The sequence below is a fragment of the Dermochelys coriacea genome, chromosome 5 (genome assembly GCF_009764565.3).
Source record: "Dermochelys coriacea isolate rDerCor1 chromosome 5, rDerCor1.pri.v4, whole genome shotgun sequence".
Lineage (NCBI taxonomy): Eukaryota > Metazoa > Chordata > Testudines > Dermochelyidae > Dermochelys > Dermochelys coriacea.
In genome coordinates, this window is record NC_050072.1 from 7,043,385 (window position 1) to 7,069,718 (window position 26,334).

The 26,334-nt window shown below is 42.3% G+C and overlaps 1 protein-coding gene across 15 annotated transcripts in view; it reads right to left on the reverse strand.

The window, feature by feature from the left end:
• CELF4 (CUGBP Elav-like family member 4) overlaps positions 1-20,468 on the reverse strand; it is a 904,974-nt gene extending 884,506 nt beyond the window's left edge. For 10 of the 15 annotated variants that reach the window (XR_005293072.2, XM_043515021.1, XM_038402852.2 and 7 more), the window contains exon 1: positions 19,882-20,467. Coding sequence is in view for 12 of the 15 variants with exons in the window: in XM_043515021.1 (XP_043370956.1) it covers positions 19,882-20,251 (370 nt within the window). In the remaining 3 variants the exon portion in view is untranslated. Of the gene's footprint in view, positions 1-19,881 lie in introns of all 15 variants that reach the window. The other 5 variants (XR_006281574.1, XR_005293071.2, XM_043515020.1 and 2 more) reach the window with 3 other exon arrangements.
• Positions 20,469-26,334: the final 5,866 nt, after the last annotated feature.

Below are 26,334 nucleotides of genomic sequence, written 5' to 3' on the forward strand. Positions count from 1 at the left end.
AATTCCACAATGGTCCCAAGGTAGGTCAGAGGTTGCCTAAGCACCAGTAAGTTGGGATGCTCATCGGATATGAACAGAACAATCAGTCAGAACAGGGAGTTTCTCATAAGACTCGCAATACTTTCTGATTTTGTAAGAGATGCCCAGCTGTTTGATTTTTCCTCCCCAGGAGAGAACAGTCCCCCAGAAATGAGCATGAGGAGAAAAAAACATTGTCTTTGTGTAATTTTAGCACACAGTAAACATAAAACATTTGCTGCAGCATCTGGGGGGTGGGGGGAGAAACAACAGCCTGATCTCATCTGAAGTATTGTTTAACACTTTACTGGAGAATGCTGACTGCTTCAGAACAGCTGTGGCCAGTGTGGAAGCACCCTGCTGGCAAGCTGATAATTTCTTAAAAGGAGCATATATCTGGGAAAGATAGAAAGGGACAGTGGTTCCTTCTAGCTGAATTAAGGCAATAGTCACAAAGTAAATGGCCTGGTGAAGGATCACTTTGATGACAAAGCATTTTGGGTTGATTTCAGGTCCCGGAATGCTGAAATTTAGGGTAACATGTTTGGCATTTTGTCTGGCATTTAGTTTCCTGGGTAACATATTGGTGCCATTAAAACAGGCATTCTGCTGCCTGCTTGTAAGTAGACAGGTCTGAAAAAAGCAACATGGATCTGTGTGCCCTGAACGCTGGGGAAGAAGAACCAAATCTGAATATAGTACCTGGCCCCTGTCTCCATAATATGACAAATCAAAATCTGAGATCCAAACAAGCCCACTGGTCTTCGCAAGCAGCGCGAACCCACATCTAGATCCAGCTTTGCAGCATGAGGCAGTCTCTGTTCTTCAGAAGTTTTCGGCCACGTATCTCAAGAGGCTCAAGAGTATACCTAGATCAGATTGGGATGTGATTTTTTTTAAACCAAAATAGTTTTATCAGTACCACCCCTAGCATGGATGTAATTATGCCAGTTCATTTCCCTTCCCTTAGGGAATAAGCTAGGCCACTATAAGTACCTGTATGCCAGTAAAACTGCATGCACACTAAGGCTCTATGTCACTTTAATTATACTAATACAGTCAAAGCGGTGTATTTTATGTGTAGACAAGTCCTGAATGTAAAGGGCCCAATCCTGAAAGCTGCTGATCCCCATCAACTCCAGTGGGAATAGAAACTAGGACCTCAATAGGAGATGAGGGGTCTCAGCCGTTCAGAACTGGCCCTCTAGTGAACAGAAATTCTAGCTGTTTCATTTTATCTGCTATTTGAATCGGTGTCCTGCCTTATGTATAGAACACAGGTTGGTACCCAGATACCAGGGGAATTGACAACATAGATGTGTCTAAAACAGACAGATAGTTAGGACTAGAAGCCAGATGCTCCTGAGTTGTAATCTATGCTTTGACCCTGGCTCTGATGCACTCCATAGCGAGTCATGTTAACTGTCCTGCCTCAGTTTCCCTCTGTGTCAAAGAAGGATGGTGCTACTCACTTACCTCATATGGGCACTACAAAGCTGAACCCATTGATGTTCATGATGCGCTGCTACATCAGATGCTTTCCCTACAGTACAATTGTGTTGGCTGTGTTGTATCGGAGTCACCTTGTCTTTCTGATGCCCCTGCCAGAGCCCTCATGGAAATGAGCTGGACAGCTCCTGATGCTGGCCTAGACAACCTATGTTTTCAATAAAAGAGAACTTTCTTCCATCTCTCTCTTTCTGTCCCCACCAGAAGGGGCCCAATTCTGCTCTCATTTGCATGAGTCTAAACCCAGAAGAAATCAGTGACCCCAGATTTACATGATATAACTGACAGCGGAACTCCTGACAGAGGGCTCCTTAGTAGGGAGAGATGCTAAAGGCACCTTAATCTTGACGGCACAATTTGATTCAATAAATGTAAAGCACGTGTGCTATGGAACAGTACAATAATCTATGGTATTGTGCACTCCCAGGCAGTGCAAGATTTTCCATTTGCAAGGGCATTTTTTTAATCAGTATAGAAATGCATATTTTCTGAATAAAGTGCTTGTTGCGGGTTTAAAAAAAAAAAACCAAACCGTGAAACCTAAAGTAGGGCAACACCCTTCCCTTCAACAATACCTTGACTTCCTACAGTCAGCAGATGCAATATGCATGGGATTCAGAATGATCCCATTAAAATTCATTAAAGCGTGTTTCCAGCTATTTAGTAAATTTTGAAGAAAAGAAACCTATTGCCTCTTCTGCTCCCTACTATGGCCTCTTTGAATGTAATTAACCCTTCATTCATGGGTCTTTCTATCCAACTAATCTCCCACCTTGTTCCTTCCAATGCATTTTTAATACCACGGCTAATACTACCACCTAAAATCCCCTAGCGCTCGCTGCGCAATAGAGCTCTTTGCAGAGGCAAGGTATTGTAAATCTCCATAAACAGTGCTTGGATGAACAGCAAATTCAGATAAGTGATGCGTTCCTTTTCCTGTCTTCCAGTTACAAACAGGGAATGTTCTTCATTCTTCCAGGTAGATTTTTGTCAAGGATGAGGCTGCATTTGTACCACCCCAAGGGATTTAGCTGGTAGATTCGGGAATGATTGGTTGTGGGGGATAAATAAATAAACCATGGCAATACACATGCAATAAATTAAAAAGCAAACAAGTCAGAAAGACATGCAAATCAGCTGGGAGACGTTATACAGTGTGTCATCCTCTCTCACATGGAATGCAAAGAGTCGATCTTCTGCACTGCAGCCCAGTCCTGAAAGGTGCTGAGCCCCACTAGTTCCCCCCAGTTACAGGATTGAGTCCTTATTTAAGGATTATTGCTGGCAGAAGGAGGAGGAGGAGAATGGGGAGATTATTTAATCTTCAATAGAACTGGTCAAAATTTTGTAATGCTAATTTTTTCTTCCCTCTAGGATTTTTCTTGCAAACAAAAGGTCTGATTTTGATGGAATTTTGGGAGGGGCTTTGGCTGACAAAACGAAAACTTTAGATGAGACTGAAAACTGTTTTGTTGTTTTCATTGCCACATTTTTGCAGGAACCAAAACTACTGCCTGAACCGCTCTGACCTGTCACTCTCTGTAAGAAAAGCCAGAAAGAGTCTATTAAGAGGTAGGAAGCACTGTGGAGACTGTAGGATGAGCCATTTCATGTATTCACAGTGCTGAGGGCTTCCTTTACAATTGCAATAGCTTGCAGTCTAAAGTGTATAGTTTTGAGTCACGGTGCGATACTTTCTCACCAGATCTCAGAAAACTTATACTAGGTTAGATCTTCCTTATATACCTTAGATAGGTCTCAAGGTCTCTGATCCAGCAAAACACCCACTGATTTCAGTGTGGCTACTCACATGGCTAAATTTATCATGTGCTTTGCTGGATGGGGGCCAATGTGCTATATCTCCATTTCATCTTAAAAAGAAAAGGAGTACTTGTGGCACCTTAGAGATGGACATATTTATTTGAGCATAAGCTTTCATGAGCTACAGCTCACTTCATCAGATTTGTTAGTCTCTAAGGTGCCACAAGTACTCCTTTTCTTTTTGCAAATACAGACTAACATGGCTGCTACTCTGAAACCTTTCATCTTAAAGAGATAGGTATCCAGCCTCCTGGGTACATTGCTGCATAGTACATTGATCTGAAAGTACCCCGTGTGTGCCCAGGTGTATGTAATTTGTATTTCTTGATTGTATTTTAGTTGATTGAGCTCTGACTATGTGCTCATGTTCAGTGCAGGGCAAACATAGAAGAACCAACCCCAGCCCTGTTGGTTCAGTCACAGATATTACAATTTATGTGCTGGATGAATGTCCAATCTTAAAGAACCAGGATGCCAATTTTTAAATACAGTATTTAACTTGTATGCATTATCACTGTCGGGCTTTGCAGAAGAAGTATGCTCTCAGGAGAAAGCAGGTATTGTTATGTCTATACATTGTTCTGTCAGTTGGAGGTTTAAGGACACTCAGAGCATGGGGTTGCATCCCTGACCATCTTGGCTAATAGCCATTGATGGACCTATCCTCCATGAACATATCTAATTCTTTTTTAACACAATTGTGCTTTTGGCCTTCACAACATCTTCTGGCAATGAGTTCCACAGGTTGCGTGTGTGTTATGTGAAGAAAGACTTCCTTATGTTTGTTTCAAACCTGCTGCCTGTTTTCACTGAGTGTTACATGAATGGGTGAATATCACTTCCTTATTCATTTTCTCCTCATATGGAAGCTGTTCCATACCCCTAATCATTTTTGTTGCTCTTCTCTGTACTTTTTCCAATTCCAAAATATCTTTTTTGAGATGGGGCAACCAGAACTGCCTGCAGTGTTCAAGGTGTGGGTGTACCATGGATTTATATAGTTGCATTATGATATTTGCTGTCATATTTTCTAGACCTTCCCTAAAAGTTCCTAACTGTTCGCTTTTTTGACTGTCGCTGTATATTGAGTAGATGTTTTCACAGAACTATCCACAATGACTCCAAGATCTTTCTTGAGTGGTAGCATCTAATTTAGACCCCCTCATTTTGTATGGATAGCTGGCATTATGCTTTCCAATGTGCATTGATCATTTATTTGGACCTCAGGCTCTAGAGGTGGAAACTGAAGTACAAAGAATTTTAAGGACTTGACCTGCAAAACTCTCGGTACTCGGTGACTTGATGAATGTTACACAGCCAGCTAATGAAAAAATCAGGAATAGAACCGAAGAATCCTGCCTCCCAGTCTCCTGATTCTACAACTAGAGGTTACCACATCAAAGAAAAGGGATAGTTACCTGTAGAAAGCTATAGATTAGATAGTGGTGTGTGTGTGTGTGTGTGTGTGTGTGTGTGTGTGTGTGTGTGTGTGTGTGTGTGTGTGTGTGTGTGTGTGTGTGTGAAAACAGTTCAGCACACTGTTGTGATGAACAAATTGTATATGAAGGGGTCCATGTGTATATTAACAGCGTGATGCTATCGTTCAATTAACATACATCTCTATTGCACGGAAAATACATGGATAAATTCACCTGTGATTTAAATGTAAGGCACCAAAAAATTAATCTGGGAAATAGTCAGGCTGATCTGACATAGTGGGTTATAAAACTGCAAGAACAATCTAGTTGGAGTAAAGCATTATATCTGGAGCTCTTAGCCTGATACCAAAAACCAAAACAAAAAAAGGCCCAAATTATCATTCTTATTATTTATGAACACAGATGAGAAGCTAAAGGGTACACTGCAGTGCACACAGATGCTGATTATCTGGAGATTATATTGATGATGTAATAAAAATTCACTTTGGCTATTAAGCAGCACCAGGACAATCAGAGAGAGATTAGATAAAAATCAGAGAGAATGAATAATAGAAGGGAAAGGGAAAGTCATAAACCTTACCTCCCTGCAAAGCACTCCATCCCAGAGTACCCCTTCTATCAGAATAAATAAGTGTTGGAGCATATATATACCATCCATATGTAACCATACACACCCATACAAGATATAGGTAGATTTGTGTGTGTATATGTATACGTACACCTGTAGGTAAATATGTATACACACACACACACATATATATATATGTATATACAAATACACACACAGTTCTATGTAGCTATGTGTGTGTGCATAACACATATACACACACAATTTATTTCTGCGTGTGTATGTATGTGCATATATCTCACATTTAGAAATATACCTTATGCACATAGACTCACAAGGAGATAGATAGATAGATAGATAGATAGATAGATAGATAGATAGATAGATAGATGTGTGCATGTCTAAAACAAGCTCCCTTTGCCTGCAGCAAACCTCAGTCGGATGGCGATGAGAGAAAACTTTCTCCTCCAGAGTGCTTGCTTGAAAGAGAGCGGTGCTGCTGCACATCCAACGTTGGTTCAAGTTTTCTGACCATGTTTAATATTTGATTAAACCTTTGGCATAGCTGACTATCCTGATCTGAATAGATGATCTGACACTTTCCCTGGTAGTAAAGCCAAGCATAAGTAATAGTCATCCTCTGACTATGCGACTTGAATTTTGCCATCTCTAAAGAAGCTGCTAAATGCTTTTGGATTCCTTTCAACTGTTCTGTGTTTTCAGGTGGCCTCTACAAAAACAAACAAGCAACAAACCAGGAAATGTATTCATTTGCCCAGACAAAGGTAGGGCATTGATTTATTAGTTATGGGGGAGAAATCCCCCTCCTTCCAAACACTCAACCTTCCCTGGCTCTAAGTATTTTTCCTCTCCTCCTCTCTGTACTTTTTTGCCTGTGGTTTGCATTATCCTTTGCTAAATACATTACAATATGCTTGACACCTTGCTCGGCAGCTTGGAGATGTTTGTGCCATTGCCCACACAAACACACACACATATGCACACAACCAGCAATTTTACAAGTAATCCATGCTGGCACAGGCAGGGGATGGGCATGCAAGCGTTTGCAAGGGAATATAGCTAAGGGTGGCAGAAAACAGCAAGCAGATCTGCAGGACCGGAGCGCATTGACTGCCATGGATTATGAAACAGCCACTGATGCTTTCAGAGTGGATAGTAAGAAAGGTGATTTTAGCTTAGGTGCTCCGTGCACTGGCCTGCTAGATCAGGAAATGCCCAGCCCTTCAGCACAGATATAAGCCAGACCTAATAATAATAATAAACACTTTGAACCCAGACGGATGCTTTCCACATAAAGATCAATGCAAAGCTAAGCATCATAGTTCTCTTTCTTACACACAGAGAAATTGAGGCACAGATTGGTTTAAAGACTGTGCTCAAGATGACACAGGATGCTAGCTGGGAACAGAACCACTGCTTTCTTGGCTCCCAATCCCCGTCATCTCAGACTATGCTTCCTCCCTTCTCTGAAATGTTTTCTTTTTTATTTTTGGGGTGGGAGGGTGGGGAGAAAGGATTTAAAATATGAAAAAGCTTCAGAACTACAGGAAAATCTGCTTGTAAGAAGTAGCATTCTTCCCCTGCAGGGAAAACATAATCCTGTGAAAAATATGTGAAGGATCATTGTGCTGGTGGGAGAAATCTGGTGTTGATTTGGCTAAAAAAATGGTGACATTATATAGCCTTTGATAAATTGTATTGTGTTTTGATCTTCAAAGGAGGATACAGAGCCTTGATCCTCTCTCTACACCCCTTGCCTTCTTCATTGAGACTGCTTTCTTTGGCCTGGATGGACAGAATCTGATCCTTTCTAATGCTTGCCATGGCTTTTACTTCGGCTGGCCAGAGCGTCCTGTCTTCTGCACAAATACTGAGCATGCCTCCAGCCCTGCCTGTTTGGTGGAAGGCAGAGAAGCACAGGGACAGGCTAGAATGATGGGAGTTAAATTGTAGGTCCAAGGAATGGACACAGAGCATGCACAGTGGCTGACAAGAGCACAAGGATCAGGGAACCTGGGCAGCAACAGTATGGAGCTAAGAATTTGGTCAGGACAGTGAGAGCCTGGGAAAGGGGGGCAGACCTGGGAAGTGAATGTGTCAAGCAAGCAGGTAGTTATGAGAAGTGGGTCTCTGAGGCAAGCATGAGGCCTTGGGAAACTGAGCCTAGAGTTCGACAGAGCGAGCCCAAGAACTGAACTCCTGGAGCGAGAGCTGGCACTTGGACCCTTCGGTTAGGGGGCAAAGACTGGGCCTTGGAACAAAGCTTAAAGAGCCAAGCCTTGGAACCAAACCCAGAGAGGGAGAGCCTGGGAACTGAACTTGGAAAGTGAAAGCATAGGCCAGGGTCTGAGAACTGAGCCTGGGAGCGAGCCTATAAACCCGTCAGTAGTGAGTGATCATTTAAAAAACAACTCCCCCCCATTGCTGGGGAGACCAGACTGGAGAGAACACAGAGACCCCTCTTCTCAAACAAGAACCCACCGTTCTTCCCCTTCATGCTGCCATTATAAATACCGGTAAAGCTAAGTAAATATATAAATAATTAAACACTGACTTTCCCTCCTGCCCCAGGGCCTATGAAACGGAGACTAAGTTGGATTTCAGGCCATCAGACACCATCATGTTGTGCGCGCGCACACACACACACACACACACACACACAAAACCTGCCTTCCCACCTTCAGCAGAATATCAGCGACAAATGTGGATCATCCTGACTGCAAGCAAGCAGAGGCTGAAAAAGTGGGTTTATGCCACCAGCGATTCAAAGCCACCCTTCCACCAACCGCACTTCCTCTGTGTTGGGCTGTCAAAACAATGAGCAGGAAGGGGGATGAGAAATGACAAATGTGATATTGATGTACTAGAAAAAAAAAACCCCAAAGCAACACCCCAAAACAAAACAAAAACAAAACCCACCTGTTCTATTTGCTAGTATTGGTTGCCAGCTGGTTAGTGTGGGAGATACCCTGAAAAAACCCTTTTCACTGAAATGATTTTCAAATGAGTTTCATGCTGATCTGACAGACTGGCCACTGGAATCCTCTGTTTATCCACATAGCGAACCCTGGAAATTCCCCCACCCTGCCCCTGCACTGGACCACTCTGCCATGGAAGGATAATGGGAGTTCACACTCCATGGCCTCCTTTCCTGTCCTCTCATGCCCATAGTGGTGGTAATTTTTTGTGAAGTGGCCCTCTGTTCACTAGTACTTGATCCAAAGCCCACTGAAGCCAGATGGGAGAATTCCCATTGACTTCCATAGGCTTTGGGTCACATCCTAGCCAATGGACAGAGACCACCAACACAATTAAGCTAAACCACTGAGGAGCCATCAGGCGGGAGCAACTTCCTGTCACCACAGACCCATGCTTGCTAAGGACCCTGATGCTCGCTAAGGACTCGCTTAAGCCTGATCCAAAACTCACTGAAATCAACAGGTTTGGCACCAGGACCTTAGAGCAGAAAGGCCTGCCATAGCCCTTTCCCAAAGCCCAGAGGCATACAGCTCCCTAAGGAGCAACAATAATGACTATACATAGTTCCTACATGATTCATTTTTAAATTCAAGATCCTGAGTTAGTGCATGAGTACATCTCAGTAGGCACCGACATTATAAAGAAAGGGCCTGAGCCTGGTTCCTGCTGAAATTAATGGCAAAACTCCCATAGGCTTCAGCAGGCCCAAATAGATGCTCAGCCAAAATGTTTGATATCCATTTCTTCGTCCCGTCCCCACATTTTAAAGCCTGAACTCGGATTTGGGCGTTTCCTCTGCTCCCAATAATCTGCCCTGATTTAGCATCTTTCATCTAAGACTCTCAAAATCATTTACCAGTATTGATTACGCCTCACATCATACCCCTGCATCCCTCAGAAGTCTGACTCTTCCCATTTGACAGATGAAGAAGCTAAAGGTATGATCCAAAACCCAGTGAAGTCTTTCCATGGATTCCACAGCTTTGGATCAGGCCTCAGAGTTTAACGACCTTCTCAGGCTGGATGGCTGAGTCTTTATCAAAGCTAAGATTAGAACCCAAGAGTTCTGGTTGTCCATTATGAGCCCATAACCGCTAGATCATACTCTGTCCCTAGCCGAAAAACAATAGAGAGCACTGGCAACACTTTGAAGAGGGCAGCCCTGCCATATATTATCCACTAGTGAATAGTAAAGAATGAACACCAATGTTTTCTTTTGTTTTGTTTAATATGGCATTAACTTTTAGTATCCCCACAAGTAGAAAGTAAAAATTGTCACCACTATATCACTATTATCTCCAGCAATATCTTTATATGCAAATTCACCTGCAATGTACTGATGGGTTGGTTGGTTTGGGTTTTGGTTTTTATTTTTATCCCTTATGCTCATGGTGAACTTGGAATGAAATCATGTGTAAGATACTTATTTTTTGGGCCTCTAAATCAGTTATGTACCATCTCTTGCAAACAACAATGTAATAATAATGTCTTCTGAAGACTTTTGCAAGAGTTTTTACCTTCCCTTTCCCACCAAGGTACTTTTTTTTTTTTTTACCGCCAGCCTATTGAATGAGACCTACATTTCTTTGTTGTCTTTTAAAAAAACAAAATCCCAAAACATTCTGATGTAGGGAAGGGTCGCATAAATGAGGAACTGCACATGTCACAGAAGAGAGTGAAAAATCAGACCCCTGATCCATGTACTATGGAAGACTGAATCTGATCAAATAAATAGCTTTCAAAAGCAATTAAACCCCTGCAAAAGGAAAACACTTGCCCTCTACACTGAAACAAGGAATAATATGAGGCACACCATCCTGAAACTATCGTACGGCGACTAGAATGAGACACTTCAAGCTGAATGGTATAACCAAATGAATGAACTAGCAAAGCTAGATAAGACAGCATACAGCTGAAGAGAGTAGTTAGGAGATTCTGAAGCAAGCTGGTCTGCGTGTCTAGATTTATACGATTAACAATCTTAAGGCAGTCACAATCCATATTACTGGGAGTTTCTGTCTCATGAGCAGTATCCTGCAAAATTGTTTCTAACCTGAGGCCTGATCCAAAGCCCCTTGAAACCACGGGGAGTCTTTCTGTTGATATCAATGGGATTTGGATCAGGTCCTTGTCTGTTTTGTAAAGAGAGAGAGAGAGAGAGTGCATTCCTTCCCCTTTGATTCTTTTCACAATAATTAAATTAAAATATTTTAAAAACAAGAAAAAAAAGGGGAAATAACCAGAAAATAACCAGACACTTTTTTTCTGCATCACCAGGTAGGCTAACAAAGCAAAATTGCTCTTAGAGATCAATCCTTCACTGATAAGGGCTAGACTAGGTGGCCCAAAGAGTCTTTGCTATTTCTAATGTCTATGATCCCCTTGAGACTGTGATACAGTCATGCAAAGATCTTATGTAAAAGAAAGATACAGATAGATGTGTGATAGCAGAGAAGGGAGTCACTTTCTGTTTGGACAGGGTGAACATTCCTTTCTCTGAATAAGGGGGAAGGAATGAGCCCTGCTTTTAATAGGCAGTGAAGCAGAGTTTTCACTGTGTTAGCTTTCAAAGAGTTTCAAGTCAACATAATCTGCTCAGGAAAGGGATCTTTCTTGCATGCAACATTTCAAAGAAGTGCTTCAAAACATCTGTACCTTAGTATATTATTAGCATCAATCAATATTATTAACATTACAGGACAATTTTGTAAATTCTGCATTGTCTTCCTTCCCTAACTGTTACAGCAGTTACTTTATACAGTCTCTGGTTAGATTGGTCAACCAAGCTATCGATATTATTAATGAAGAATATCTACATTGTGACCTTTGCTCACAGAACTGAATCTCTCCTAAAGGCTGTCAGTTTCCTTAAAGAAGTATTGATAAGCTCATTACTGTATTGCTATATATAATTTTAGGTGTGATTTTCACTCACTCTCAAGCATCTTAGGATAGTAAAGTAATGTTCTTCCCGCCCTTCCTAAAACACTGGTCCCCTTAGAATGGATCAAATGGTGAATTAGAACATTATGTAGAGGAAATATAATCATGGGAATTCTACAAGCACTCTGTGATATATATTTTGATCTTTTGAAAACCTTCATCCCTCTGGATCCTGGTAAGGAAGCACTGTTATATAGGGATATTATTAGGTCGATGCTGCTTTATTCATATACCTGCAAGAAGCTGTCGACTTCAACAAAAAGAAAAGGAGTACTTGTGGCACCTTAGAGACTAACAAATTTATTAGAGCATAAGCTTTCGTGAGCTACAGCTCACTTCATCGGATGCATTTGGTGGAAAAAATGCATTGGGTTTTTTCCACCAAATGCATCCGATGAAGTGAGCTGTAGCTCACGAAAGCTTATGCTCTAATAAATTTGTTAGTCTCTAAGGTGCCACAAGTACTCCTTTTCTTTTTGCGAATACAGACTAACACGGCTGCTACTCTGAAACCTGTCATTATGCAAGACTCCAACAAAGATATTTTTGTGTTTGCAGTGAGTGATGCCTATTGTGTGAGGTAAATCTACCCTTAGAGATTGAAAAGAAGGGGAACTATGTGCAAAGAGAAGTCTGTCCTTTATATACATGTGTGCATGCATGTTCTGTGTGTGTAGATATTTGTATTAGAAACTGTCCAAGTATGCAGTCAGATCTAATCAGACCAACACTGTCTGCAAAACTCCATTTTTCTTCTATCTGAAGAAAACTCATGTCAGTAGCCACACATTCAGCACACTGTAAAATCAGCCTGGTTATCTTTAAATATTTTTGAGACCCAGACACGCTACGCGTAAACCAGACATGGATTAATTAGGTGTGACCATATCATTAAATCAGCACAGTGAACAAACAGCTTCATATCACATTCAACTCTTCACATACTGATTCCAAGAAGTCAAGTCACCTGTCACTTTTGCCGAAGAATAAGCTTTCCGTAATGTTACATTTGAGAAGTGAAATATTTAGAGAGATATGTGACTATGTGCATATTGTACATACTTATCCATGTGTATACTGAACGTGTGTTTTCATTAATATGTATGTACAATATATGTATGATTGTGTATACACTAGTATAGCTCTCTGTATAAACATTATATAGACAACTCTATTCAGTACAGCACCTTCCATACAAACGACATCCCATAATCTTTTCCAGAGTTAAAGAAGAAAATTATAGATTTAAACAGCAGTAAGGGAAAAGAGGGATTGTGTGGCATAAGCAAAAGAGAAAATGTCTGTTTATCTGCCTGTCTATCTGTAATGCACATTAGTGTGATCCACTATCTGTAAAATACTCTAACTTATATCTTTACAGCCCATCTCTCAGGACAACAACAGGCTCCCAGTGACAAAAGCATCAGCAACATTTCCGTCCTATCAAATGGTTAATGTTAAGCAATGATTGTCCCTGTTCAAATAAAGGAGGGAGAAATAAACAGATAAGGGCAAGGTAGATCGAAATCTGTATGCCTCATTGGCTCAGCTGTCGGATATTTCTAATGCATGTTAAGGGTTTGTTACTAAGAACCTGTTAAGTATATTTAAACCTTTGATCTGTAGCCAGTCTTAACAAAGGTGACAATTAATTAAAGGAGAGAGTCTTGCAATAAAGTTCCATTGTGGTCAGTTTATATACACTGTCCAAAGCTGGCTCATGGAAGTCACTGTCAATTAAAATCTTGTTGGAGTCCAGTTCATTATCAATTTTTCCCCTTGCCTTGATCAATATTTTTGGTTGCTCCTGCTTGACAAACTTAACACAATGTCTATATCTATATGTCTTTCCATTCATTTCCATGGAATAGATGCCTGTATATTATTTATTTTTAGCCATCACATATGGTCAGGCACTTTATTTGAGAGGCTTAGTGTTCCCATCCATCTTTATGTTAAGCAGCTACAATAATAAGCCTTCTCTTCCTTAGAGAAGATGTCAGTTGTATATAATGAATGCGCATTAAAAGCTGCATTCACCTGCATGTTGTATCCAGGCTGGGGCTCAAAGTGACAAAAGCAAACAAACGCAAATCCCATGATGACACCCTGACTTCAGTTCACACCAAGTATTGCAGCACAGAGAGTGCAGAATATCATTCCATAAGATCATGAGATCTCAGTCATGCCACGGCATGGAGGACTCAGGAAGAAAAAGATCCCTATAATATAGTCCACAGCTCAGTCCATGGAGCTAGGGCAGGGTAACAGCCTTAATTTCTACCTGTCATGATTCCTTCCCCTCCCCATCCCCATTGCAGTTTTTAATAGATAAGGCTCAGTCCTTCACAGCTATTTCTGGCAGAACTCCCTGTGGCATCAGTGAGTGAGAAAGGAGAGAAGAGACTTGTAATAAGAGTTGTTTCCCTTGTTGGTTTCCCTCCATATTACTTTATTCCAGTGAAGGGAATCTAGGAAAAGAGTCGAGCTCAGCCCTGGAAGTGTAGGACAGCTAATAACATCGACCGGAGATATTGTGGTTTACTATGTAAATCCACTATCCACAGCTTTTAAAAATCATGCGGCCCATACAACTAGCACAGGGCTCGCATGGGGAGGTAACTGACTGCATGCAAATCTGGGGCCCAATCCTGCTCCCATGGAAGCAGATGGTGAAACTCCTATTGACTTCCATAGGGGAACGAGAGGGCCAGCCCTTGGTGCTAAAGAGAGGAGGATGCTTAGATTCGTAGTCCCGTTCTCTGTGAGGACATTGCTCAGTTTATCTCATGTAACTGTTCACCTGCTTTGAACAAGCACAGGAACAAAGTATTGTAGGGCATGAATACAAAGGAGTTGGCAGATAAGCACCTATGAAATTTGTGGCCTTCTGCTGTTCTGGACTATTACTGTAACTTTACAGCCAAGACATATTTAAGTTGCTGGAATTGTTTGGTTTGTTTTTTTTTCCAATGCAGGTATCATCTTCCCCAATCATTTCTCCTTTGAAACCGTTACTGCTTGTCGCATAAACCCTCCGTTAGTCACACTCGATTGACGTGAAGGACCGTAACAGCTCCTTCAGAGTCGTCATGGTCTGCCAGGTCAATGCGGCTGGCCTGCATGCGCATACGGTATGCATGATAAAAAACCCTCTTATGCCTGGCTGAAAAAAGTTGCTGCGTATTTGCAGTTCTCGAGGCCAGAAGGGCTCTTCCTCGATCTTTCAGCCCCTGAGCCCTGAGCCCACCTGCAACACACAGAGAAGTTCCTAAATCCACCCTCCCTCTCGAAGGGTTGCATCCAAATTTATGTTGAATGTGACACAGCTTTACTCCCTCTTCACTCACGCAAAATTCCCCATGACTCTGTCAACTTCCCTCCCAAGACTGTTCCATTGCCTGCCTGACTCTGCTAATATCCAGTTTGAATCATCCCCCACGGGGTGCTCTGCACCTGCCTCTGAAGCATCTGGTACTGGCCACTGTCAGAGACAGTAGAGTGGACTAGATGGATCAGAGACTTGGTCCTCACTGCAACAATGTTTCTAGTGTTTTCTTCCGTCAGGACTGTCATTTCTGGTCAGTTCCTCCAATGACCATGCTCAATAATCCTTCAGGTATTTGGAAGCTATTACAGCCTTTACGGTCTTCCTTTTATGATTCTCATACATGTTATTCTGTTGGCCTCACATTAAAAATAAGTCAGCCCCTTAAAAAAACTTTTTCATCCCAGTAATACGTGTTATTACTGACTGGCACGAAGAATCTCAGTTTAGAAATATACATGAAATGTAGGTTTAAGCTGTAGAAATTTAAAAACAAAGCTCCTAGAACTACAAACTTTTTTCCCTTTCTTCTCACCCACCCCACCCCCAGTTATATAACTATAAACTAAGCATGTTATAGTAATTATTATTATTTCATTTGATAAGTGCAAAACTTTTCAGCCAAGTGAGAGACCCCTGAAAATTGGAGTTTGTATTGGAAATGCTGGCACAATGGTAACAACCACAATGGTACTGGGTGCAGATGCTACACAAAACCAGAATTCATGTCCAGGCCACTGAAAAAAAAAGACTTAAAATCCAGCATTTTAATTTGGAAAGCAACCTGGGGTATTTGTTTGACATAAAATGTACATAGATATAGATACATCTATATGGGGTATTGTTAATGTACAGAGGCTTGTTTGAGGTTTTTTGTTCATCTGTCTTTTGCTTGATTTGTTTTCCTCTCTTAGATCAAGCTATCCAATTGTCTTCGCCTCTTTTCAGGGATTGTTCTTCAGACAGCAGGCATAAAGCCTCCACTCTTTTGTTCCAGTTTATTTGCGCATTCTCCTCCCTAAAACTTGTCTGCTTTACTACCGCACTAAATACTACATGCATTGTGTTCAGCCAGGCAAACCTTATATTTCAATTATGGAAGCATTTATTCAGCACCTGTATTTAGTTGTGTTCCTTTTTGACTAAATTTTCATTTCCCAAAATCTTTATAATCTATCTGTGCCTCTTAATTTAATAGTCATTGTTATTATTTTGAATTTCTGAAGTATCCTAAAAACTGATATCATGCTGAGCAATCTCTTTCTCTCTGTCTATCTCTCTCATGGGAGAATATAAATAAGCCTTGTATACCTTTACCCCAGGTGTCGGAAATTCCAAAATTAGTCATGCTTTTGAGAAGAAGGTATGGCAAACGGGAAATAAACTGATATTTTGGTACTGCATCTTGCTAACTGCCTTTCCTGATTTGTTGAGTGAGATTTGGGTCATTTGAGTACATCATCCTAACAATGTGACTGCCATGGTGGTTTTTTCTGAGTTCTTTTTTTTTTCAGAGGCAATTTGAGAGGACATTGTAGCTTTCAGGACAATGCTGTACCTACCAGCTTCCACAACCTCTCTCTTTAAGTGCACTAACCTGCCTCTGTTCACTGAATCACAATTGAGAGTGGGATACACAGATCTATTCGGACTTCCTAAATAGAATATTATGCAGGCCTGTGTGCTTCAAATTAAAACCCACTCCAGGCTTTGGGTACCAGTATGTAACGGTAGGAAAGGCTGCTTAAGTCTGTTGGGACGGTTCTATATTTTGATTACATTAATTCATAAATATTATACTAAATACCATTAAAATGGGCCTTAAATGACTTCAAATAATGCATTATAATATGACTGTCCTGAGAGCACTAACCTTTATGTCTCCCAGTAACTCAGCCTTTAAGTATATTCTGCTTCTAGATGGGGGGAGTGTGTGGGGGGGGAGAAGTTATGAATGGATGGCTTGCTAAATTGTTAGACTGTGATTAGTTGACTCTCTCTCTCTCTCTCTGTGTGTGTGTGTGTGTGTGTGTGTGTATCAGTGGGGGGTCAAAGCTGCCTAGATTACTGCTGGCGAAACATCCGCACAACCCTCTCCCAACAACACAATAAAGTAGCAGAGGATATGAGTGTGTGCTCCTGCCCCATTGGGGAGAGGAGCGGGAGGAAGGAGCGGGGGATGGAGGGGACATAGTGGTTAAGATCCATGCCATGAAAACCTTTCTGCGCAGGGATCAGGCGATCCTTACACTTAAACACACGTGCCTGCAAAACAAATGTATTTCTCTCAAGTATCTGGGATGGATGTCAGGGTCTGAATCACTGTAACAGAGCCTGGGAGCTCATAAGCTTTTGGGATGGATTTGTGGGGGAGGAGGGGAAGGGGGACAATCTCTGGCTTTACCTTTAGATCTATTCTTCTCAATTTCCCCTGTCACAGAGAAACACCCTACAGGGATCTCTTTAGTATTGCTGAGACGCACACCTCCACTCCATTCATTCCACTGGCTTTACACCGGAGATGACTGATCTCCATGTTTTTACTCTACGGGTTGTTGTTGTTGGTTTTTTTTAAGTCATACAATTTATTTATTTATTAAAGGGATCGCTTTCCACACAGTTAAATAAACTACAGCTCCCATTAACCCTTGACATCCTTCACTGGGATACCCCCACGGCTAGGTCTGCGCGTAAAATCGACTAAGGGAAAGGGATCAATTCATGGACACTCATTATGCTGCAGTTATGGAAAGCGTCTGGGGTTTTTATACCGCCACCCTCCGCTCTTGGATCTAAGTTAGAGGATCTTTATGCCATTCTTAAACCATGCCAAAAAAAAGGGGGGGGATCTGAGTTAATATTCTGCTTTATGTTGCCGACATAGACGAGAACAAAAGAAAAGGGGGCGAGTGAGAAAGAAAGACAAAAAACCTAGAAGCAAAACACAACCCTAATTTTTCAAAGCCCCGTCATGCTTTTTGACTTAATAGTAATTAATCACCAGTGGCAAGAAAGTCATTTTTTTCCCCAGGTAGCCAGAGGCACATTTTGATCAGGATTAGCTAATAAATCAGCAGCATCACCCGAACGGAGTTCAGACACTTCTGGTACGGACTACATAAAACCGATCTCTCAAACGCTGGCATCTCGGTGCCTAGCCCCGCTCCGTGACAGTAACCATCAGCCCCCCACCCCCCCTCAGCCCCCCACACTCCGAAGTCCAGAAGTTCTAAGAGGTTGAAAATGAGTCTGGTTTCTACAGCAGCCCCCACCCTGACCGATCCCCCAACCTAGGTGGCAGCTTTAAATAGAGTTGGAGGAGAATGAAGTCCTAGCGGCTTGCTTATTTCAGGAATATTTGCTCAACATTATTCAGACAGGAAGAGAAGTGCTCGCTCCCTCTCTGTGTGTGCACACAAACACACACCTCTGCGGACAATGTATGATCTACAGGGTGAGATACGTATTGTATAAAATAGGAAGACATTAAAGTTTGCCCAGAGCTAGAAATAATTACAGACTAAATCCAAGAAGCCTCTAGCCAGATCCCATCTCCAAATGCCCTGGATTTTGCATTCAGGCGAAGCTCTGGGGTAAAGTTTGTATTCTTTATTATTATTGTTTCCTCTTTCTTAAGAAAGAAACCCGCACCATTCACACACACACCGCCCACGGGAACTACCCCTCATCTGCCAGAGACAATCTCCTAGGACCTCGCCTTCCTGATGCTTATTTTTACCGACGAGTTGTTTAAACGATAAACACCAAACACTTGATGTGGTTTCTAGGAAGCTTGACTGAAAAGTGAAAAAGCTCCTAAGTTATACCGATCGTCTGGGGGGAGGGAAAATACCCTGTAATTTATATGCCCTCCTCAGTCTCTTTTCTCTGTATATTGCTTTCTTGGCTATAGGGTTATATTTGCATTCTTTTCCGGGGCGGGCGCGGAGTGGGGAGTTGACTGCTAAACATGCCGTTAACTTTAAGATTTACAACTCATCGAGCAAGCGGAATAGATATTAACCCAATGAAATTGTTCTCTGGGACTCTGTCCGCTTGGAGTCTGCTGGGTTAACAGAAGTTGATATTTAAACCCTCATGTAATACATCTGACTTCCCCCAGCCCTGGATCTAAAGTGACCACCCATTCATATTTGCGCTCTGTTTGATCAAGGCTGTGTCCTTTTTTTTAAAAAAAATACTAAATAAAATAAAATACAAATTAAGAAACAATAATTAATAAGTAATAACAATAAAATCAGGAGTTAACGTCGTTCATTTGGGCTGCCAACACATCCTATTTGTAAGCGGGTCTTCTATGTAAATTACCTCCAACTACTCAGTTCAGTCCTACTTTCATGCCTGGCGATCAATCTGGTGGCAAGCATTAAACTCCTGCTAATCTCAACTACACATCCGAACATAACAGCCCCGAGGATGCAACATTTGCAGACCCCACTCCGCCGCTACAACTAAGACCTGGGGAGGGGGGGGGGGAAGGAGGGCGGAAGGAAACGCTTTATGAACGCTGCTCCAGACCATTAAAATAAAATCCAAAAAGTTACTGATCTCTTCCAACATGCCCGGAGAATTGACCATCCACGCTTAAAAAAAAAAAGTGTCTCTGTGTTTGCATGTTATGTTTGCTCGGGATGGTCTAATAGTCCCTCCTTTTGAATGAGCCCCGCTGCTATCTACTTTGCAATTGTATAGAACCCTGCCTGGGATTTCTTTTATTGTCTCCCCCACACACACACACACACACCCCCTTAACAAAATTAACTCAATCTCCCCCATCCCTTTATTTTAAGATCCTGGATCTCTAACAAGGAATAGCTGTAAAATACACACACACGCACACACCAGTGTGGAAATGTGCCGCTAGGAAAGATAAATAAATAAGCCCCCTCCGTCTTTTCAGCACCACCGATCTGTGGACAGCTACCTCCGGCCAACCCCGGCTCCCTCCCGGCGCTCTCCGGCTGCCTCAAGTGATTGCATCGCAGCGCAAAGCAAAAGCAAATATATATATATATATATATATATATATATATACATATATATATATATATATATACATATATATACATATATTTCAAAAAAGAAGAAGGAGAAATAAACCGCGTGCGATGTCCCCCACCCCCTTCTCTCCTCGCTCTCTGCTTCTCTTTCTAGGAGGGTCTGGCAGCCCCTGCGCCCCACCGCGCCCCCCCCAAACTCCCCGGCTCTCCCGGGAAAGTTGGAGGGGAGCTCACCTTTGTGCATGCCAGTGAACCTGTCCTTCAGCACCGTCAGTTCGTAGATCTTCCCGAACTCCTCGAAGAGCGGCTTGAGGTCCTTCTCGTCCAAGTTGCGGGGGATCTGCCCAATGAAGAGCTTAATGGCATCGTGGTCCTTCATGGGGATGGTGGCGGGGTTTCCGGGACTGTGGGTTAATCCGTTCATGTGCCCGTTGGTGCTGGGGTTGGTGTGATTGCTACTCAGGCTGGTATTGTCTGCTTGTCCGTTTGCTAACGTGGCCATCTTTATATACATAGAGAAAATCTTCTTTCCCTTTCCCCCCCCCCACCCTCGCTTCTCTTCGCTCGCTCTCGCTCCCGCGTTCACACACACACACACACACATACACACTCACACACACACTCCTCCCTCTCTGCCTCGCTCCCTGGGTCTGGGCTGGTTTCTTGTTCTTGTTTTTTTTTTTTTTTTTTTTTTTTTTTTTTTTTTTTTACATTGAGGATCTGTGTCCTTTCCGTTTAAACAGGCTGGAGCGGTTCAAATTCCCAGCCAGACGAGGGGGTGGTGCGCATGTGGATGAGCAGGGTAGAGACCGGGTGGGATCTGCTTTTGCCTCTACCCTGGCTAAACCCCCCGCCCCCCAGCCCGCCAGCCCCCCCCCACCCCCACCTCCCCCGTCTGCCTGCCTGGGAGAAGCTCAATGGTACCTTCCAACCCAGCCCCTGGCTATAAATAGCATTAGGCGCATGGCTATTGGAGAGAGAGTCAATTTCTATTGTGCCAAGTGAGCAAAGGGGAGCGATTGCATTTTTAGGAGCAATGATGATGATCCCCCCCCCCCCTTTCCCTTTTCCTTTGCAAGCCTTACGATCAATCGCTGGCGTTTTAATTTCAGTCATCACCCGGAAAACTGCCTTTTATTTGAGGGGGGGGGGGACTCAAGGTGTTCTGGCTTTATTATTCTATTAAATATGATGCAATTGATCATAAAAGCAGTTCAGAGAAGAAGGAAGCCTCAGCATCAGACTGCTCTTTCGGTCGTGGCTGTATAATTTCTCTCTCTCTTACTCTGTCTGATCTTGTTGCATCTGAAAAAAAAAAACAACAACCCCTGCTTGCTCTTTAGTTATGTTATTATGCCATCAAGGCAGGAAAGGGGGACTGTATTACTGTAGATCTTTGGAGAGGAAGGGGAAAGCTATAGGACTACGGTTGATGGTGATGATGATCCTGTATTTTACATACAATCAGTGCCGGGAGTGGGCTGAAAAGGAGTATATGTGCTGGGGAAGAGACGGCTTAGATAAGATTTCCTTGTTCGACTCCCAAACCATCAGACTAGTCTGTCTGCCTCTCTCTCTGATGGAAACATTACGCGTTTTTTGTTCTCATCAGGGCTGAGAGATGCTTGTCCGAACAATGCATTATAGACAATTAAATTGTACTCTATTAAATATATAAGATCTCATTTCCTGTCGTTCGGAGGGGGCAAAAAACAAAACAAAACAAAAACAGACCAAACCCCCATGAGCACAAGGGTTTTTTTAAAATAAGGGTATTACCAGCGTTCAAAGCATCCCCCCCCCCCCAACCTTAAACTGGAATGAAATCTGTTGAGGCTTGCTGGTGGGGCTGATGCTACAGAAAGGGAAACAGGAGGAGGAGAGATGAAAGCTGCTTTGCAGGCTTCAAGTTACCTGGCCCGAAAAAGAAAAGCACCTTCTTGGTTGGTCTCTCTCTGTCTCTCTCTCTCTGTGTTTGTCTCGCTCTGTGTTTCTCTCTCTCTGTATCTCTCTGTGTGTGTTTCTCTCTTTCTCTCTGTGTTTCTCTCTCTCTCTCTCTCTTCTCTCTCTCTGTGTGTTTCTCTCTCTCTCTCTTCTCTCTCTCTCTGTGTTTCTCTCTCTCTGTGTGTCTCTGTGTGTGTCTCGCTCTCTGTGTGTGTCTCTCTGTGTCTCTCTGTGTGTGTGTGTCTCTCTCTCTCTGTCTCTCTCTCTCTCTCTCTGTGTACACACACAAAACTATTATTCGTTTCTCTCAGAACGGGGCCATATATCGATTCATCAGTCAGCTAATCTTCATCTTGCCTGGACTCAATTTTGAAGCAGGGGAGGGAGCTGTCATGGTTTTACATGATCTCCCCCTCCACGTCACCCCATCATTTCAGGGAGCAACAGTGAGGGGCACAGAAAATCACAGCAGTTAGGCAACCGCATTGTACATCAGCTCCAGTCTGGAGACAGGGTGTGTGTGTGTGTGGCGGGGGGAAGGGGGGGTAACACGTGTTATTGTAAACGGAAGGGAGAGGAGTAAGGAGGCTATTCCTTTAATTTTTTAGCGTTTCTAAACGGCTATTGACAAGAGCTGTTCTCTCAGTGTGATAGAAGAATTTAAAAAACAAAACACGTTTTTTTACCTCCTGCCTTTAAGAAAGAAAGAAAGAAACTACAACAACATTAAAGAAAACTGTCCTTAGGTTTGCCTGATGCATTAAATTAGCCGAAGCTGCATAGTATGAGGAAGGGGCCCGATCCTGAATTCCTGGAAGAGCCCCTTCATTTGGGATTGGGGAAAAAGTTGCAGGATCCGGCCGGAATTATTATTATTATTTTTTTTTGGCAACTAAAATAACCTCAGGGCCAGCCACTGGAGTAGTGAAGGCGGGCTCATCCCCAGCTCTTATTCACTTCGCGGGCGGAGGGGGGGGGGTCAGTTCCTTCCTTGCTAAAATCCCCCGAAATCCTGCTTGCTCGTACACTCAGCTTTTCAGCCGGTCAACATGCCAATGCATTGTCCACACAAGCATCTCTCAGTGGGTAGCAGGTGCAGGAGAGGGTGGGAGCAGCATTGGACAGCCTTTCCCTTGTATCATCGCTCTCCCGGTAACTCAGACATACATTGCAAAGCCCTGCCTGTGCCAGGTCCTTCTCTTTTATTGCTCTTTAAATATCTCACACTGGTCATGAGAAGGAGCTTTCTTTCAGAGCCCTCCAAAGGGCTGGCATGATGGATGGCATCCCATTTTAGTGCCTCACTTAAATTATGTAGTACTATTTGTGTGTGTGTGTGTGTGTGAAAGTTTGCAATCCTTTCCGAGAGCATTTCACAACACAATGCAATGTGTACACAAGTGCTGCATCCAACAGTTTGGGAAACTGACCAGGCTAAGATTTCTCCCCTCCCCACCTGCATTTCCCTTGAATTACTCACCTTCAGTGTTTAATTTGTGCCAGGGCTTGCTAGGACTGAGCCCTGACACCTCTATGCTCCGCAGTTTATAGCCCCAGTGCCTCTGCACTTGGCAGTTCATAGTTCCCTGGGCTTGCTTCATCAGTTATGAATGTAAAAAAAAATTGCTTTAGCCCCAGCACCTCTTTCATTACAAATTAAGCACTGCTTGCCTTCAAATGCTGACTGGTGCCCATATCTGAGCCTATGTACAACCACACAGAAGAGCTCGCTAAAAAGAATTCCTGAAGGAAGAGATCTGGGAAAAGACTGTGATTTAAATCAAATATATGCCAAGGAGCCAGGAAGGCCTTTTGAATTAATACTTGTTAAACCAGGTTAAAAGAATAAGCATCCACCGAAGTCAAAGGTGAAACAGATTCCAACATTAACCTGTTCAAGGGACAGATCTGTTAACACATTTTAGTGCATGCAACTGCTATTCCAAATGCACGTCAATTTAAAACAACAACAAAATAGCCTGGTGGAAAGAATAATTTTACTGCTCAGCCAGGGTGTCCGTTTGAAAGTTTTCTACCTAGGGCTGGTTCACATACAGTTTTTGTATGTCTATACCTGTCATGGCTTAGAAGCAGATATAAAGTGATAAACCCGCCTAGTGTGCACTTACAATGGTGATGGGCGGCAGTATAAAAGTCTAAAATGTTGTTGCCACAGATATACCAGTTAAAAGGTGCTTATAGCAATATAGCCTATTAAATGTGTGGAAATAAGCTATACCCCCTTAAGCACCTTTATACCAGTATAAAGGGTTGTACTACTTTAACTACATTTCAGAGTAGCAGCCGTGTTAGTCTGTATTTGCAAAAAGAAAAGGAGTACTTGTGGCAACTTAGAGACTAACAAATTTATTAGAGCATAAGCTTTCGTGAGCTAGCTAGCTCACGAAAGCTTATGCTCTAATAAATTTGTTAGTCTCTAAGTTGCCACAAGTACTCCTTTTCTTTTAACTACATTGTTTTTTAAACCTTTATAATTAAAGGGGGGCAAAAAGGAGGTATAGCTTGAGCCTACTCCATGGTTCCTAGGTGAGAACTGTTCCCAGGTAATCCCTGAGGTAATGAAGTAAGCCCACTTTTCCAGCCCTTAACCAGACAAAACTACCTCTGCAGTCCATGAGAGTTTGACCTGACTACAGTCTTCAAAAACAAACTACAATTGCTCATAGGGAGGGGAAAGCAGTCGCTGCTCAGAACACAGAAATAAAAGGAATAAAAACTAAATCCAATTATTATTAAATATTATTAAAGTTTCTACTATCTACTTTCAAATAAATATCCGTGGTCCAGTTGTCCCCCCTTTCTTATGGCCAGCAACATCTTACTCTGAGTAGCCCCATTCGTTTCAATATGGGTCCTCATAGAATAAGGCTCTACTCAACTGAAGGGTGACAGAATCTGACCCATAATGCAATGCCACTGAAGTCAGTGGAGAAGCAAAATCAATGGAACCACTCGCACAGGTGAGCACTAATCATGTATGCAGAGGTTTGCAGGATCAAGCCTTTGTTTGGGAATGCTACTTCATCTCCTTTCAATGGGCCCAATTCTGCAAACTCTTGGACCCGTGAGTAGCTTTAATCACGTGAGAAGATGCATTGATGGTAATAACATTACTCACATAAGTAAAGGTACTGACATGCATAATTATTTTTGCAGCATTAAGCATTATGTGTGGGGGAGCCGAGGATAATCCTAAAATTCATGAAGTCAGTGGGAGGCTTTCCATTGACTTTGGGGGGAAGGGGGAATAGATCAGGCCCTTGAAGTGAACATGTTGTCATAGGCTGAGAACTGATTAAAAGACAGGGAACAAAGGGTAGGAATAAATGGTAAATTTTCAAAATGGAGAGAGGTAACTAGTGGTGTTCCCCAAGGGTCAGTCCTAGGAGCAATCCTATTCAACGCATTCATAAATGATCTGGAGAAAGGGGTAAACAGCGAGGAGGCAAAGTTTGCAGATGATACTACTCAAGATAGTTAAGACCAAAGCAGACTGAAGAACTTCAAAAAGATCTCACAAAACTAAGTGATTGGGCAACAAAATGGCAAATGAAATTTAATGTGGATAAATGTAAAGTAATGCACATTGGAAAAAATAACCCCAATTATAAATACAATATGATGGGGGCTAATTTAGCTACAACTATTCAGGAGAAAGATCTTGGAGTCATCGTGGATAGTTCTCTGAAGATGTCCACGCAGTTTGCAGCGGCAGTCAAAAAAGCAAATGGGATGTTAGGAATCATTTAAAAAGGGATAGAGAATAAGACAGTGAATATCTTCTTGCCCTTATATAAATCCATGGTACGCCCACATCTTGAATACTGCATACAGATGTGGTCCCTCATCTCAAAAAAGATATACTGGCATTAAAAAAGGTTCAGAAAAGGGCAACTAAAATGATTAGAGGTTTGGAACGGGTCCAATATGAGAAGAGATTAAAGAGACTAGGACTTTTCAGCTTGGAAAAGAGGAGACTAAGAAGGGATTTGATAGAGGTATATAAAATCATGAGTGATGTGGAGAAAGTGAATAAGAAAAAGTTATTTACTTGTTTCCATAATATAAGAACTAGGGGCCACCAAATGAAATTAATGGATAACAGGTTTAAAACAAATAAAAGGAAGTTCTACTTCACTCAGCACACAGTCAACCTGTGGAACTCCTTGGGTTGTGAAGGCTAGGACTATAACAGGATTTAAAAGAGAACTGGATAAATTCATGGAGGCTAAGTCCATAATGGCTATTGGCCAAGATGGGTAAAGAATGGTGTCCCTAGCCTCTGTTTGTCAGAGGGTGGAGATGGATGGCAGGAGATAGATCACTAGATCATTACCTATTAGGTTCATTACCTCTGGAGCACTTGGCATTGGCCACTGTCAATAGACAGGATACTGGGCTGGATGGACCTTTGATCTGACCCAGTATGGCCGTTCTTATGTTCTCAGAACTACATCTGACAAAGAAAAAGTAAAATCCCAGTCCCCCCCACTTGCATCCTGTATAAAAGCTCGCACTATCGGGTAGGGAAGAAATAAAGGAATAGCAATTGAGGGTTAATGGAGGGAGAATTTATAAATAGAACTGGTATTTGTCAAATAATTTATCTGACAAATTTAACAATGTCCAATAAATCGCTGGACAAATCCACATATTTAAAAAAAATTAACCCTTCACCCACCTAGAGTTCTGGGCTGGTAATTCAACACACATATTCACAGA